Below are 18365 nucleotides of genomic sequence, written 5' to 3'. Positions count from 1 at the left end.
CAGGAAACGAGGACGTGCTAACTAGCGGTCATTTACGAGGGAATGTCCGAGGGGCTACAAAAGTTTACAACCAAACACTAAAAAATAGCAAGATGGGCAAAGTTAGTTTTGGCTTGATAAAACATACAGAATTTTGATATAGACAAGAGAAAAAAAAATACTGGATAATTCTACATTCCACTGGCAACATATACATAAATATGTATCCTAAAAACAATGGTATATGCCAAAAAATATAAAAATGGAAATACAATCTACAGCATTCATAAAAGCAGGAAATATAGAAAATAACAAGATGTATTATCTAATTAAAGGCAGATGCATGAAAAGAAAAAAGCAAAGAATAAAAACAGAAAACACAAAAATGGCAGAAGTTCAAACATACCAGTAACTGCAATTAATATAAATGGATTAAAACCACCTACTATAAGAGATTATCAAAACAAATAAAAAAAATAAAATCTGGGTAAATGTTGCTTATAAGAAACAGACCTAAAACAAAAATAGAATAAAAGGAGAAAGAAAAATACAAAACACAGAAACACACCCCCTTGCATACCCACCAAAAACAGCTGGCATAGCAACATGAATAGACATACTCAATAAAAGAACATGAAGGAAAATCTAAAACGCAGAAATAACGAATATGCTCTAGAAGTTCACTGTACTAAAACTCCTTCACTGAATACCAAGATTTTCACATAGATGGCTATAATATACCTCAGTTAAAATAGTTCAGAACAACCAATACGAACTATTTTAATGAAATAAACTATCTGTTAGATATTTACTGAACACCTAATAGGCTCTCTCTGTCTAATCCCAGAGAAATTTTCCTACTTAACCAATATTTATTGAAAATATATTATGGTACTGAGGATTCAACAGTGAGGGGAAAACAAAAAACAAAACGGTTAAGATTTCTGACCTTATGAAGCTTCCTTACTATCTTGTGACAAATTAAGTGGAATTACAGTGGGATTAGGTGAAATCAGGATGCTATGGCAACATTCAAGAGGGGCATCTAATTCAGTTTTTGGTAGATGAGAGAAGGCTTTCTTAAAAAAAAAGAAAAATCTGAGCCTGAAAAAATGAGGAGGAGGCAATCTAGTAAAGGGGCAAGTGATCCAGGCAGAAAGCACAGCATACCCAAAGCCCCCCCGAGGCAAAAGAGGAACAGGGGCCTTCAAAGGATCTGGCCAATAGTACCTGAGAGAAGCCATGAGAGATTAGGCTGGTGAAGCAAGCAGGAATCAGACCCAAAAAGGAATCCTGTCTGTCACTCAGAGAAAGCTGCTGTGCCAGAGTACACAATTTCACGTTACTTCTTTATTTGACACATTTCAGGGTAGTCAGGACAGGCTACATTGCAAACGGAAAGGAATCACATCCTAATACGTTTCTGTTGTAACCGTGGAAAAAACAACTGAAAGAGGCAACCTGGCACTTAAATCCTTTTAGACACCCAGGAAAGAAATTCTGCCCAAAGGAAAACTGTATAATAGTGTTTTGTCATTTGTGCTTGCCTGTTTCAAATTCCAAACACCCTTTGAAAATCGTTCGCAAATCGTATCTCAGCCATAGATCAACCTAGATCATTTTGCTCCTATTCCTGAATCCCTAGAGTAGTTGTAATTAACCACAAGTTGCACTATGAAATTTTACGCTCCTGCTATTATTTTTTAAAAATGGGTTTTCCTCTATTTACCAAACTATGAACTTCACAATAGGAATAGGAGGCACCTCAGGTGTTTCATACTCTGCCTCATTCCCCAGGACTCCAGACAGTGCCTCATACATAATGAGTGTGAGATGAAAACATTTCAGGGAAAAACTGAAGTAATATCACAACTCCTCATTTCCTTATAAGGTATACACCAAACTGTCCTTGAAACAAAGCTGAACCGTTTCTTTCAGTTCTACATTTGATTTGTAGCATGTTTCTGACATTTAAAAACTCATGTATCCTGTCTTTTTATTTTAATTAAATGTACACCCATTCACAAAAAACAGACATATATATCAGCTATATGAGAGTCCTGAGAGGGAGATAAAATGTAAATAAACAGAGAGAAGCATCTAATTATGTGGTGAACTTTCCCCAGGAACCACAGCAAGGTGTAAAACATTGTATTATTATGTAAGGCACATTACCCCTAATATCACACAACTAAGGTTCTACATACACATCAATAATCAAAGATAAAGTGAACGCCAAAGAAGAATTTTGAGCCATGAGGATTCCAAATATACTCAGTTTCAGCCTTGGTCTACAATTTAGTGCTATAACTTGGAGAGCCTGCAAGGCACAGGAGTTACAAAGAGCTCTTCCAACACAGACACAGGTTTATTCCAAGCCCTGACACTTACTGGTTGGTAATTTTGACCAAGTTACTTATTAATCTCTCTCTGACTCTAAGGAAGATTTTGAATGTACAGCCATTAGGAAAAAAAAAGTCATGAAACTGCCAATGTTAACTCTTCACATACCTCTTCAAAAAGCACAACATCTTTAGATTAAGAAGTTAGATATGTTATGAATGACCATTGAGAACCAAGATTCATTCTAGTTCCCTACTGCGTGCGTACTCATCATTTCAGACAGATCATTCAACACTCGTTTAGTACATAAGGCATTCATCAGTAAGCACGGGTGTAGACACAACAGTAAAATGTGGCTCTGTCCACAACGAGTTCAGTCTAGAGGAGAAGCCCGAGAGGCTGGTACAGAGCACCAGGGCCGGCGCGAGGCGACAGACGGCTCCTCAGCGGCCGCGAGGAGGAGGGCTGACTGGCTGTAGAAGGAGCCGGCGGCCTCGCCGTGTTCCTGCGCCATCGCCTGGCGGTGCGGGTCAGCAGCCGAGGTGGAGCGGGCCCGGAGCGAGAGTGCGGGCCCCAGGAGGGGCCAGAGCAGAGGCCCGCCCGGGGGCCGCTCCCCAGCACCGAAGCCAGCATCGTCATCATGCTGAGCCTTTGTCCCGGCGGGCGGCTGAGGACTGGAGTACGCGCGGGCAGGCGTCCCTTTCTCTTTCAGATTCTGGGTGTGTCCAGACCAGACAGTTAGTGATAATCTGTATCAACTAAGCACATTCCATGACTTTCGCAGAATAATTCTGTTCTGCCGAATGTGAAGAATCCAAGTCTTTACTTAAAAGGTGTGTGTGGTGGTAGCGGCGGGAGACCAAGTAAGTCACGTCTACATGAACATTAAAGAAAACACCTCATCTTAGTGTTAAATTGAACCATGATGACAACTATGATGAGAGACAAAAATAACTGTTTATCAACACAAATATTTACTAGCTGCCCCTATGTGAATGACACTGCGCAAGGCCTGATGGTAAATAATAATAAAATAGACCTGCTTCAAGAAGTTTCTAGTCTGACTGAGGAAGAAGACTAACAAGCAGGCCAAGAAGTCCCATCCAGTCAGTGCCCAGGCAGCGAAGGAGGATAGAGAAGGGGCCCCTAGTCAGGATTTGCCAACTCTTTCCACCACACATGAAAAGATACCATTTGTATGCCCCACGGCCCAGGCAACTCAGCTCCTAGGCCATCTGAAGTCCTACTCTGAGGGCTGAAGGCATGAGTAGTTGTTTGAGAAGGAAACTGCTAGGCAAAGTTAACCTCCCTACATCCCTCTGCTCTTACATTGTACTGCAATGCCCATCACACATGTGGCTAACGCCTATTACACTGGACATTGCAGACACAGAACACTTCCATCACCACAGAAAGCTCTGCTGAATAACATAACCTGTAATTCCACTCATCAACTCTAGAATTCTGCCATAATAGAAATATTAACAATAAATGGGAAATGCTATTCATAATGATGAAATGTGATTCAGCAATAAAAGGAATGAATTGCTGATACATGCTACAACATGGATGAACTGCAAGATCACGCTAAATCAAAGAAGCCAGTCACAAAAGGCTTCATAAAACATGATTCTAATTTACATTAAATGCCCAGAGAAGGCAAATTTTTAGAGACAAAAGCAGATCAAGATAGTGGTAAGAGAAAGAAGTGACTGTAATCAAGCATTAGGGATTTTTTGGAGGGTGATAGAAATGTTCTAAAACTGGATTTTGATGACGGTTTCAGAACTCTATATATTCACTAAAAAATCACTGAATTGTGCATTTAAAATAGGTGAAGACTACAGTGTGTATATTATACCTCAAAAGCTGTTAAAATAGTAGTATACTGAAACAACATTGAAGTTATGTGTGAAACACACATTTAAAAATTTTTCCATTTTAGCATCCAAACATGTATACAAATCCCCAGAAAAAAACAGTAACCAAAGCCATCTACAATAAAAGCCAGAGACCCATTTAACTTTCCAGTAGCACCTGGTTATAACAATTCAGTGATCAACTCATCCAAGACAGTTTTATTTCTGAATTCTATACACTATATTAGTTAGATATAATCTAAGGTTTGCTTAAAAATTGTTTGAAATATTCAAGATTCCCAGTCACATGACAGAAGCAAAGCCCACATGAAGTGACAGTTTCTGACAGATAAAAACACCAAGCGCGGCAGCAGTAACACAGCTGTAAAGCAAGTTCTACGTGGGTTCCAGATGTGGCCAAGTATCGCACACAACTGTTAGTATCTCAGCCTAGTTTTGTTCCAGTGTTTCAGGATATGCTCTTAAATATCTCAAGAAAGAAAACAATGTTTTTCATATTCTTAAATATGCTCTCACAATAGGAGGGAACAAGAATATTTTCTTCCTTTTTGTTGTTTTAACAGATTTGACCTTCCAGTTTAGTTCCGTTCAGTCACTCAGTCATGTCCAACTCTTTGCGACCCCTTTGATTTGACCTTTAAATTGATGAAAAAATAATCTATATACACTTTAAATAAAAATAACTGATGCACACTTCCCCTATCAAATAACAAACTTGAAATAAAAATGTGGAATTGCAGTACAATTCACCTTTCAACAGATTTTGAAATTGTACATGTTACCTAGCATTTTTGAACTGTTTTCTCTACTAACTTAATGATGCATATTCTTTACTTAATCCTCAGACTGAAATTAAGTATCGTAATATTCATTATGAAACTACTTTTCTAACACTCATTAGATCAACAAAGATGGGAATAATTTATATGCGGTATCATTACATGTTTCCGTGTGATGATAGTGGTTATCAGGAGGCTGTGACCACTTGGCTGTACAAGAGCGAATGGAAGTCCCTCACCCACTCCCTGTCTGTGAAACGTGCACTCTGCTTGCCTTCCCAGCCCTACAAGCTGTCCATGAACATAGCCATGAGATAGAATTCTGGTGCTGAGATCACCTGGACAGTGTATGTGACTGAGCCCAGTGTAGGCCTCTGTATACTTTTAAGATTCTTGCTGGTGGTGTGCGGTTCAACCCAGCCTGTGGCCTCTCATGAAAGTCCCCTTGCTTATTAAACTTGGCACATTATCAAACTGGAGCCTCTTTCTTCCATTTCTCCCTACCCTCCATGTATGAGGCAGATTTCATATGACACTCATGAGACTCCTGAGGAGGTTATGAAACACTATGACTTCAAAAAAGAGAAGGAAACTGAGTTATCACAGAATTCTGAAGTCAAGGATTTATCTTATATATCATCTAGTTAAACTCACTTCCAGATATTTCATGGCAGAGTGGGAACCCCAAAGGACAAATCCAGGCCAGAGTTTTTTACACAGCACTCTTATTGCCTTGGCTTACCACACACACACACACACACACACGTAACAGTTGTGAATTACAGTCTCCCATTTTCAAGAAATGTTAGTTTGTAAGAGCCAACTGCCATCCACCATCAGATCATTAGCCTTAGCTTAAAAATAAATTAGATTCAAAATTAGACACATTATTTTTTTTCATGAAAAAAATTTCAATCCTCTTAAATGCCTGAAAGTTTAAACTCAGTGTTTTAAATAGTAACCATACAATAAAGATCTCAAGATAAAAATGTTTTTTAAATGTAGCTAGTGAGATAAAAAGTATATAAATGTTTTCTTACAGAATATAAATGTTTTTAACACATAATGATAGAACCAAGTTGTGTATCAAGCACTAAACACACTAAGCCATATATAATCCTACCCATGTATACAATACATAAAGAACTAAATTATGCTCACACACACCAAAAAAATTCATAAAGGTGATGAACTTAAAAAAGAAGCCAGTGAATTATAGAGAATCAAGGATTTAGACTTCTCTCTATTACTTATGTGTACTGGTAAACATTTCTCCTCAGCTGGTAGAACACAGAATTTTAAAAGCAACCATCAAGGAAACAGCCTCCAAGGGCTTCAAGTACATCCTGGCTTGTCCTATATGAAAACAGCACGTGTAATCAAAATTAAAAAAGAACAGAATAATGAAACCATTTGTCTCCTGGCTCTTCATCATACTCACCATATTCTAATGGCTGTGAATAACTTATCAGACTGCCAGTGAGCTGAAAGACCAAGAGATAAATGTGGTCCAAAGAACCCTCTTATCTATTAATACTTGCCCCTCAGGTCTCAAAGTGTGAAGAAATTTAATCTTTTTATAATAATCTTAAAAGGCTGGTCTGTGTCTGAATCATTATTTAATGACACCAACACTCTGTCATGCTGAATATGGAAACAGCCAAAGCTCTGTAATTCATCAGGAAAAAAGAAACTTAAAAATAGATTCCAACTGACTGCATTATTAATAAAGGTGGAACTTTCTTAGATACTGATAATTACTTTAAAAGGTGGCAGCAACCCTGCAGAGCCAATGACTCAAAATGCTTCCTAATGAAGCACTGTTTCTTTCATTTACATGACATTTGTCTTTCTCAAATTCTAGAAAAGTCTCTGTCAGGTTTTTTTTTTGGTTATTACCTCTTCCTCATTCTCTCTTTTTGTCCTTGTGGAATTCTTCCTATTGGGTTAGTAGAGGATTCTCATTCTATTCTCCATGTCTCAGCTTCTCTTTTATATTTTCTACTGCTTTATCTCACTGCTGCATGCAGACTAATCTCAGGTTGGACTTCACGAAACCTTTGTCAGTCACGTCTACACTTTAACCCAAACCTGAGTTTTACATTTTCTAATTTTGGAGACAATATTTTTCATTCCTAGAAGTTCTACTTGTCTTTTTCAAATCTGTCTGGATTGTGTTTGTCTTTTTTCATAGTTTCAATTCCTTCTCTTACAAGTTTTATCATTTCAAACATATGTTTTGATATATGCAGTAATTCCAATTAACTGAAGTTCTTGGAGGTCTAATTCTGCTGCTTGTTATGTCTAATGACTTTTGCTCCTAAAAGGGAGCTTCTATGTCAATTACTAAATTTGGAATTGTGAATTTGTGGTTAAAGTGGGACTTTATCTGGGAATCTTGTGTGAACTGGCTTAGAGACTATGTTTTCCAGAATAATGGCATCTGCCAAGTAATCCAGGAAGACTATCAGCCCAAGACTGCTTCACCTCTACTTGTGCGTTTCCAGAAAAGGCAACTACTACAAATCTGAACCCCCAAAGCCTCATGAGAAGAGGCCTATGAGAGAACATTTTCAACAGAGCAGGCATTTTAAATTCCAAGTCAAACAAGTATATTTGTCTGTTAGCATATGGCTTTAGAGAGCTCCCCAGGTGGCTCAGTGGTAAGGATTTTGCCTGCAATGCAGGAGACCTGGGTTCTACTGCTGGGCTGGGAAGATGTCCTCGAGAAGGAACTGGCAATCCACTCCAGTAGGCTTGCATGGGAAATCTCACAGACAGTGGAGCCTAGCAGGCTACAGTCCACGGGGTCACAAAAGAGCCTCCTTGTGTCATACCTCTCATCTCCTGTATTGGCCCAGCCCACAGATCCAAACTCTGGCCGCAAGGCCCATTCTATCATTTGTCTCATTGCCTTTCGAGCACCCCAGTCCTGCCCCTAACCCACAAGAACCGGGCACTTTTCTCTCATACTTCCAAGCTTGTACTTCCTTCCACTTGCAGCCTGCTTCCCAGCCCCAACACTTGTGTCACTGCCATGAATGGCTCATTTCCTGGAATCACAGCACAGCCGTGTCATACTCTGAACTCCTGCCCACTGCCTAAACCCTCTCTATACCACTTCATAAGCACTAGAGTGGACCATTCAATCCCAGCATTTGTCTGGATGACATCTGTGCCCACTGAATCTCACAGAGACCCCAGAAGTCCTTTCAGGGCTACCCGCTGGGGTCAGTCCTCCCGGACCATGTCCTTCATTCTCAGCTCACTCATTCCTCTTCCCTTTACATGTTTAATGCCTGGTTTATCATTTCTCAATCTGAGGCATAATAATGGCTATGGGGAACTCATATGGTCAATATTGCTAAACATCTGTTCAACAAACCCTAATGGAAATTCAACTCTCCAAAAGTTTAATATGTTGCAGGAGGAGTAAAGCACACGGAGATGGCTAAAGAAGCCATCCCACAGCCAATACCTGGTACATGGCAATGACAACAGAAACAAAAGAGGAAAAGAAACCAGCTGCCAGAAAAATAAAACGTCTCCTTCTCCAGCTTCCTCCACAGTAATTTTTCCTCTGTTCTTTTGTACCACGAGCACTGTAGCATCCTCATCTCTTTGGCCTCCATATACTTAGTCATATTTTTTTAAGCACCATACTAAGTATTTAAAATCTGGCAAAATAATTATTTACAAGAATTACTATAATACTTAAGTTGTATAAAAACAACTTATGTGATCATCAACAGATAAATGGATAATGATGTGAGATATATACATAAATACATTATTTAATGGAATACTACTCAGTCATAAAAAAGATGAAAATTTTGCCATTTGCAACAGCATGGATGGACCTTGAGGGTATTATGCTAAATGAAATAATGCAAAGAAAGATAAATATGATTTCACTCATACAAAGAATATAACAAACAAAACAAATAAATCAAACAAACACAGAGCCACAGACAACAGAAGAGTGGTTACCTAGTAATCAGGGGAAGGGGAGGGGAAGGCAGAGAGCACAAAATGGGTAAAGGGGATCAGCCACATGGTGACAGATGGAGACTTAAGGTTTTGGTGGTGAGCATACCGCAGCACAGGGAGAAGAAATATGAGTCTGTACACACGAAATACACAGTGCTAGAAACCAATGTTACTTCAGTAAACACATTCTAAAAAATCTGGTAAAATGGTTTCTATATAAGGAAGAGATTAATACAGCTTAGGTACTATTATAACAAATATTCTCTTACTAACAAGATTCAAAATTCACATTGAGCTTATAAAAAGCTGAGGAAAGAGTAGTTTCTCACTCCAAGTTATATCCCAAAGGCTACAGACTGTACAACTTTAGAAAAGATTAGCAGAAACATCTCAGAAGTGATGAAGAGAGTTAATAAACCAACTTAGAAACTTTTACAACTGTCAGTTGACTCATGAACAACTTTGCTCATCCTCCCACCAGAGGTATTTTGAAGTTTATGCCAGACATACTGTCATTTCATACGTAAGTATTTCAACTCATATCTCTTAGAGATAAAATTTTTAAAATGATTATCACAGTACCATTAAACCTCTAAAATGATTAATGCCTTAATCTCATTAAACATGTAATTTTCCAATGTGCCCAAATGTTTTAGTTACTTGAATCATAAACAAAATAAGGTCCCTACACTGGAACTGGATTATGCTGCTATACTCCTCATGGTGTCACTGAATACATCCTCTATATCTCCTGGAAATTGGTGTTAGAACTATAAGCTTGACCACATTTGGCTCAAGTTTCTGGCAAGACAATCTTATAGCTGGTGGGGTGTACTAGCTGGTTTTCTCTCTTTTTGTGATAATAGCACGCCATTGATGATCACTGGCAATATCCCTTAATTCATCAGAGTCTGCAAAATTGTGACACAGTGACATTCTATCATTCCTCCATCTTTTAAGAATTGGGAAATATGCCACTAATTAGAAATTTCTTTGCACTTAGTTATTCTGAGCTACAATTCGTAGAAGAAAGGCAAGGACAATACTTGAGTCTTTCCACTTATCGTCAGTTTTCAAAATGAGTTACTTTACTGGCATTCCCTAAAGGAGAATTTTTGAAAGCTCTGAATTCAAATATATTTAATGTGTTTCAAAATACACCATAGATATCACTCTTACTGATCCACAAATTGGCCCATTTTTGAGTCCTGAGTCCATTAAGATGCCCTCAGGAGTTTTGGGGAAACTTAGCTTGAAAGGTTTTTCCAGTGGCTCCGACAGTAAAGAGTCTGTCTGCAGTGTGGGAGAACCAGGTTCGATCCCTGGGTCGGGAAGATCCTCTGAAGAAGGAAATGGCAACCTACTCCAGTATTCTTCCCTGGAAAATCCCATGGACAGAGGAGCCTGGTAGGTTACAGTCCATGGGGTCGCAAAGAGTCAGAGATGACTGAGTGACTTCACTTTCAGGAGTTTTTGATAACTGCTTTGCTTTCTAAATTGACAATATGTTCAAGCAGGAAACCCCAGTTCGATTCCTGGGTAGGGAAGATTCACTGGAGAAGGGATAGGCTACCCACTGCAGCATTCCTGGGCTTTCCTGGTGGCTCAGCTGGTAAAGAATCTGTCTGCCACGCGGGAGACCTGGGTTCAATTCCTGGGTTGGGAAGATCTCCTGGAGAAGAGAACTCTAGTATTCTGGCCTGGAGAATTCCATGGACTGTACAGTCCATGGGGGTCACAAGAGTCAGACATGACTGAGCGACTTTCACGTTCCATCTTGTACACTGCCTGCCACAGACCTGGAAGCAGCTATTTTCCAAGAAGCTCTGGTTAACTTCAGCAGGAAATGGCATTTAGCGACTATAGTCTCATTGTTAGGGGTGCTCATCGCTAGCAGGCTTGGCGTTTTTCCAGGCCCTGCCACGGAAAAGAGCTAGAAAATTAATCAGCACAGGATCTTCCCTTAACCATAGCCATCTTTCATATGTTTTCCTTTAAAACACACCCAAAGGCTGGGTTCCCAATAATATCAGCTTAATCACTCATCTGCCTTATCCCATAAAACACATTTTAAAAAACCTTAGAGTAACAAAGACAACCAACATAACCACTATAATACAATTACTCTAAACAGTTTATATTTTTAGAGATGTCATTGTCTTTCAGTTACAATTTAGCAGTTTACTGACATTTGAAATAGCCCCTCTCTGCATGGTTGTTGTATCAGTTAGTCAGCATATAATTAGGTCCTTCTGCTTCATCTGGTTTCCATGGTTAGGAGTCTTTTAAAATTAAATTGTGTTAAAATTATGCAAAATATGTATATGTTCTAAAGTTAAGGAGACAAACAAGATACATTCAGAGAAATCTAGTGTCTACTCTCTCCACTCACCACACTGTTTCCTCAACTGCACTATAGATAACCACTTTTTTTTGTTAATTTTTTTTGTTTTAAAATTTCCAAATATTAGTACTCCTATCTCTTTTTTTCGTGAATGATACATACTGTATCTACCAGTTTCCACCTTGGTTTTCTGCCCTGAAGGTCTCGCTACAATAGTATACAGAGATACTCTTCATTCCTTTTATAGCTGTGGGTATAGTCTATGTTATTCATCAAACTCTGCTGACCACAGCTGGACTGTTTCTACCTTTTGCTATTACAAACACTGCTGTAATAAATAGCCTCACATGTGTATCTTTTCTTATTTTTGCCTTGAGATAGGATCCCTAGAAATAGAACTGCCTGGCCAAAGGGTAAATATAAATGTAATTTTTCTAGGTATTGACAAATTTTCTTCCCTAGCATCATCGACTTAATGGACATGAGTTTGAGCAAACTCCAGGAGACACAGAAGGACAGGAAAGACTGGTGTGCTGCAGTCCATGGGGTTGCAAAGAGTCAGATATGACTGAGCAACTGAACAAGGGATTATACCATTTTGCATTTCCCCCAGCAGTGTTTGAGAGTGCCTGTTTCCTCCCATTCCCTCTAGTTTCATCAAAAGGATAACTTATCAAACTTTTAAACTTCTATTAAAGTGATTGGTAAGAAATAATAAATCAGTGTAGTATTAGTTTGTGTATTTATTAGTACAAAATATTACTTTTCATGTGTTTAAAGGCAATTTGTAGTTCTTTTCTGCAAATCTTCTACTCCTATATCTTGCCCAGCTGATAGTTTTCTTATTCTGTGCTTTTTAGAAATATTAACCCTCTGTGGTTAAAAACTGCAACACCCTTCTCCAATTTGTCACTTTTTTACTGTATTTATTATGTTTTCAGCTATACTAAAGTTATTATTTTTACTATCAAATTATCTGTAGTTCCTTTATTGCATCTGGAGCTTGAGTTGTAGTTAGGGTAATTATCTACTTCCAGAGGAATTCACTAGCTTTTTTTCCCTAGTACTTGTCCAGTTTCATTTTTGTACATTAAGTGACTGAGTCATTTGTAATTTATCCCTGGCACAGCACAAGGACTAAATCTAGTATCATCTTCCTTCACTATTTAAACTATAAATAATGGTGTGCATCTGTGTCTATTTCCTCATTTTCTACTCAGTTCTAGTAGTATGTCTTTCTATGCACCAATGCCACAGTTTTAATTACAAAGGCTTAATAACATGTTTCAACATCTTAGTAACATGTTTCTACAACTCTCCTTTGCTGCTCTTCTGTAAGTTTTTTTTAGTATTTTTTAATGTGTTTTTTCCAGTGAAGTTTATAATCAGATTGCCTAGTTACAGGAAAACACACATACACAGAGTCATTATAAAGTAACAAACTAACTTTAGGGAATTGACAATTTTATGATGCTGAAACTAAAGGAAGTGTTAAGAACTAAAACTTGCAAAAAAGCCTTAAAATAGCTGATCATTCTCTGCTTATGAAAGCAGAGATACAGGCTAACCCCATAAAACCTTTGCTACATTACCACAAGAAATTTTTATTTAAACAATAAAGGTTAACAAGCATAAGAACCGATCATTTCATGTATATCATGTATTGTGTAAACCAGCAGATTAGGAAAAAACAAAAATGATCAAATAACACAGGTGTTAGTAATGCACTACTCACCCTCCTTTTTCAGCCATTTCACAATGTTCCCTTCTTCCATTGTAGGAGACAGTGATGGCATTAGTATCTTAATAGGATCAGCTGAAATTGGAAAAAGGAAAGATTAAACACAATAAGTAATACACCTCACGAGGCATCAACAAAAAGTTCAAGTAAATTAATATGAAATTCAATCTGAGGAAAAAAATATTCCAGTCTGAAAGACAGCCAACTGGTCAAACTAAGTGTTCAGTAATCTTTTCCAGAATATTTTCAATTCCTTTTTCATTGTTCCCCCAAGTCCTCTATGCATATTTTCAAGCCAGGCGCTTACAAGATTAAAAAAAAAAAAAGTTGACTTATGTTTCATCTTTTTCTCTTTCCCCTTTTGTCATTAGAAAAAAAATATTTACAGGTAAAACAACCAAAGGAAAAGGCAAATAAAAAGAAAATAAACTGGTTTCTGATAACCTACAACACAATAATTAAGATTAGATTTACAACAGAATAATCAAGATTAAACTTCAAAAAACTGGTTATGTTTTTACTTTCACCTAACATTACATACTATTCAAGAATCATGGGTTCTTGCTGCTAAGTGTGAAAAGGAGAGGTCTGCCTTGTTGCGGATGATCTGGCAAGAGAACTTCTGTAATTAAATTAATCTGAGATTGTGTTCCATACCAGAATTCGATTAAGGATCCAAAAAGACAGACTCAAGCCAGTGTGACCTCTCAATAAAGCAGGGCTACTTTTCCGTCAAGTATCAAAAAAGAAGATATTTCATATATTTGCCAGATGTGCTTCCAAGAGTTCCACCTTCCAGGACCAGAGCACACAGTTGTTACATTACAATTTACGGGAAGGTTATACTAATAAACAGTTACCCACTCCGGTGCTTCTTTAGCAGCAGCCACAGTAACAAACTACATTCCCTGAAATCCTCTACAAAACTTATTCTCTTCTTAGATTATTCACCTCTCTGACATAAAAAAGCAAAACATATCACATCTAGCATATTTCAAATGTGGAAAAGAGTAGAACAGGACTTTTTCTCCCCATTGATGTTTTGGGGTTGGAAATAAGGAAATTTAATACTAATGTTAAATAAAGTTAAACATTTCCTTTGGGAAACAAATAATTTTTATGTAATTTCAAATGGGGAGTTCCCATGGCTTCATGGTAAAGAAGTTCCATCTCTGAAATACCTGGAAGGAAGCTTCTGTCCTCCCTGCACTTTTCATTCACTCCCCTCTAAAGGACTGGGAAAAGGACCCGAACAAATACACCTGCCTGTCTTCTCATTATAAGACCTGCCTGCCTATATGGAGCCTGCATTTTCCCTTCCCTTCTTCTATGCAGTAGGCATAAACGGACCCGCCTTCACAGCAGACAGCAAGTCCAACTCCCTCTGTTCCTGCCAGCAGGCCCAGTGGGTGCTGGGAAGTTACTCAGGATGTGTAGTTTATACACACAAACTCTCTCTCAAACAAAAGGCCAAAGTCTACACAGGGGTTGTACTCAGGAGTCCAACTGTAGAAGGCCACAGACTTAAGTCACATTTTCCAACTGAACAAAATCATCAGCGTTAAAACTGTTACTCTGATTTCCACCCGACTGACTTTTTGCCTCTTTCTCAACTGGTACTAAACTATAAGGATACAAATGTAGAATCATCACTCTCAATAATACCCCAACAGTGATAGAGCCCAAGCCAAATTCTAAGTCAACACACCCATTTCATATATGAGAAAAATATAGCCCCTGATCGAGGGATCTGAATTCTGCCTAACTCCCAAGGCTGTACTCTCCTACACTCTATTACCACTCATCAATAATTGATGATCCTTACCAATATGGACCATCAATTAATTAGTCATCGGTTATTTATAGCCTATTCACTCAGAAATTCAAATGTGAGTATTCTTCATGTGTCTAATCAAATAGCCTAACAATCCCTCTCTATTAAAAGTTCAAGCCTGACATTATGAGATGGAATACTTCACAACCACGTACATAGTTTCACTACAAGGAGGCAAACTAAATGAGCTGCAATGATTCTATGTCCAGATTCTGATGTATGACAAACACAAATTCGATTTTCTCAAAACAAAGTCTCTCTTCAATATTTTTATACCTTGGTTCTAGGTGCCATGATACAACTAATATTTATTTTACGATTCTCTCCTATTATAATCTCTCACCTATGAGACTATCACATTTTCCATTATTTCTGACATTAAGTACTTTACTATGAAAATTTCACATTATTTTATGAATTCCCACATCAAGAACCACAACAATTTTCATATTTTAAAAATAAAAACGTCATTCCTCATATAGCCACCCTTCATGGGTGAACTGGAATTGCTTCTCTGAATAATGACAATAGAACATAAAAATTCTGTAATAGATCATTATCCTTCTCTGAAATGAAGGTGACAAAAAAACAAAGACATTCTGGACATTTCCATTATTCAGTACTATCTCCTGATTGATTATACTGACTTATGGAGAGTAAAATGTGGAATGTGTTTTCTGATTAATCTGACCAATCTATCCTCAGACTCTCATGCTAGAAAATCATTTTTAAAAGGAAGTATTAATTTATTAATGAAAATGAATATTTCATTCTAGTATATCCTCGTTCTCCCTGAAGACTATACACATCTTTTCCAAATATATTTTTTTCAGTGGGAAGGTAATTACATAATCATAATACCAGTTTTGAATGAAGGGCTGCACATAAGTAATATCTGATGGCTGCCGTCAATTCTTTTGAAGATAGTATGGGCTTTTCTAGACTCCTTGAATTTTAACCTGTACATAACATTGCTTAATTCCATTAGAAGTTATATATCACTTCCCTTCTCATTTCAATAAGCAGTACATTCTATCTTTCTCCTAGCAAACTGAGGAGGCCTTGAAATGGGCACCAACTATAGTTCCTATTCATATTCATATTACTATAATAAAGGAAATGTGGCTTTTTATTTCCCTGATCATACAGGTTATTTCACTTAGTACTCAAAAAATACCCCATATTGTGTTAAGACTTTAACCCTCTTGTAGTCATTTTAGTGTTTCTTTTTATCAAGCTAAAAAGTATATCTATTGGCTGATAAGTCTGCCCTGCTGTAGCAGTTAAAGACAATATTTAAAATATTTTAAGGTAACTAAAGTAATGTACATTTCCAGTTTACATTTAAATATACTGATTTTAGAGTCTCATCAATCCATCACAACTGTTTTAATCTCATATTCTGCCTCAACAGAATGGCACTGTCATTTTTTAGCATATATTTTATATTTTTAGAACACGTTTTTCCTTAGTATATTGCTGCTTTACCTTCTTCATCAGGCATTTGAGCATATGAGCAATCACTCACTCACTGAATCTATAGCAGTTTTTCTAAACAATTCCTAATTTCTTCACATCTGATGTTCTGATCTTTCTAAAGCATAATTCAGTTTTCAACTGCAAATATAGTGCATTAATTTAATTTCTTATTCTCTAAAGCATGTCTTTAATTTTAAAACACTCATAGATCAGCAAAACCTATTTAAAAAGTTTTAAATTGAAGATCTACACAAAATTCTAAAAGGTCTCTAGATTTAAAAAAAAAAAAAAGATTAATATAAGCAAACTCTTAAAATACAAAGGCAGAACAAATAGCTTGGTGGCTAATATGAAGCAGATCTAAGCTCCATTACTCTAACAATTAAGGACATTCCACAATTTACATAGGGTCATGCTCTGTTCCATAATGCGACTATAATCCAAACACAGAAATCATGAAGTGAGGATAGACAAATCGAAGAAATAAATTACCCAGAACTTTATTAGCACAGCTCTCTGTTCTTTAATTTGCTTATTTCCTAATAGAGAGAAAGCTTTTCATTTAATCACTTCTCTTTCTAACACAAGAACTCATTAAATAAAATTGACCTTTAAATTTTCTGCTTAGATAAAGCAATTCTGCCACCTGCAGGCTGGATGAAAAAAGGCCATATGAAGTACAAGGAATTTCAAAATCAGTACCAGGGCACAAAGTAATATTAACACTGCAGTACTGAATAAAGAAAGGTAAAGATGTCACACCGGTCTTTGTTCAAATACCTATTTTGATATAAGAATAGATTGAAAATGTCAATGAGCAACAACAGAAAACATATGCATAATAGTTTGTCTGAATATAGTATTTAAAGTAACATACATCATGAAAGATGTCCCTCAAACAGTATACATGGCCTAAGTAAAGGACAGGGAAGCAGAGCGGCAGCCCATGGGGTTGCAAAGACTCGGATACAACTTAGCGACTGCACACACCCACACACCCACACACCCACACACCCACACGGCATAATCCAATTTCTACCTACTTAGTTTGTATGTACACAAAGACCGAAAGGATTTACTCCAAAATGACAACAGTACCTGTCTCTAGTTGATGGCTTTATTATATATGCTTTTTGTTTCTTTGTTTCTTGTTACTTTTAGACATAAACTCACAAGAACAGGGAGAAAAGAAATAACAGTAGAACAACACTTCTGGAAGCAGAAAAGTGAATAACGTAGATAGTAAGACAAATGATTGACTAAGAAAGTCTAAGAAAGCTGAATGCTAAACCAGAAGTGGAAAAACCTGAGATAATCAACCTGGTTTATATGAGAATTTCCCAAAGGTCCAAGAACTGGCAGTACTGAGACCTTTGGAAATACTGGCCCTTTGAAGACTTGGGTGAATGCTATTTAAGTGCTGAGTAACACCACCATCCTTCAACAGAAGACTGGAGGTTGTCTCCTCTGTAGAGGTAAAAGACAAGACCTTTGGGAGACAGGTTGAACCTACACACCTAGAGAAATACAGAAACTACAAAAGTACATTAACTGAGAAATCGGCTGATGTGACTGACAATACCAGAAACTGTGCTAAGTAAGTATTAGATGGTGTGGGACAAATAGGCAAGTTAAACACAAAAACTAAAGAAAAAAGTTTAAAGGGAAAGATATTTTAAAAAAGCAGAAAAGGTCAGTTGAGTTCAGTAGCTCAGTAGTGCCGAACTCTTTGCGACCCCACGGAATGCAGCACGCCAGGCCTCCCTGTCCATCACCAACTCCCAGAGCGCACGCAAACTCATATCCATTGAGTTAGTGATGCCATCTAACCATCTCATCCTCTGTCGTCCCCTTCTCTTCCTGCCTTCAATCTTTCCCAGCATCAAGGTCTTTTCAAATGAGTCAGTTCTTCACATCAGGTGGCCAAAGTATTGGAGTTTCAGCTTCAGCATCAATCCTTCCAATGAATATTCAGGACTGACTTCCTTTAGGATGG

General features: G+C 37.6%; 1 protein-coding gene across 1 annotated transcript in view; it reads right to left on the bottom strand.

Annotated features, from left to right (window-relative positions):
• Positions 1 to 18365, bottom strand: part of PDHX (pyruvate dehydrogenase complex, component X) — a 75572-nt gene that overhangs the window by 39412 nt on the left and 17795 nt on the right. The window contains exon 2 of the mRNA XM_010831845.1: positions 13051 to 13131. Within this exon, the coding sequence (XP_010830147.1) occupies positions 13051 to 13131 (81 nt within the window). The remainder of the gene's footprint in view (positions 1 to 13050; positions 13132 to 18365) is intronic.

The sequence above is a fragment of the Bison bison genome, unplaced genomic scaffold (genome assembly GCF_000754665.1).
Source record: "Bison bison bison isolate TAMUID 2011002044 unplaced genomic scaffold, Bison_UMD1.0 scf7180017864531, whole genome shotgun sequence".
NCBI lineage: Eukaryota > Metazoa > Chordata > Mammalia > Artiodactyla > Bovidae > Bison > Bison bison.
This window is presented reverse-complemented; position numbering and strand designations above follow the sequence as displayed.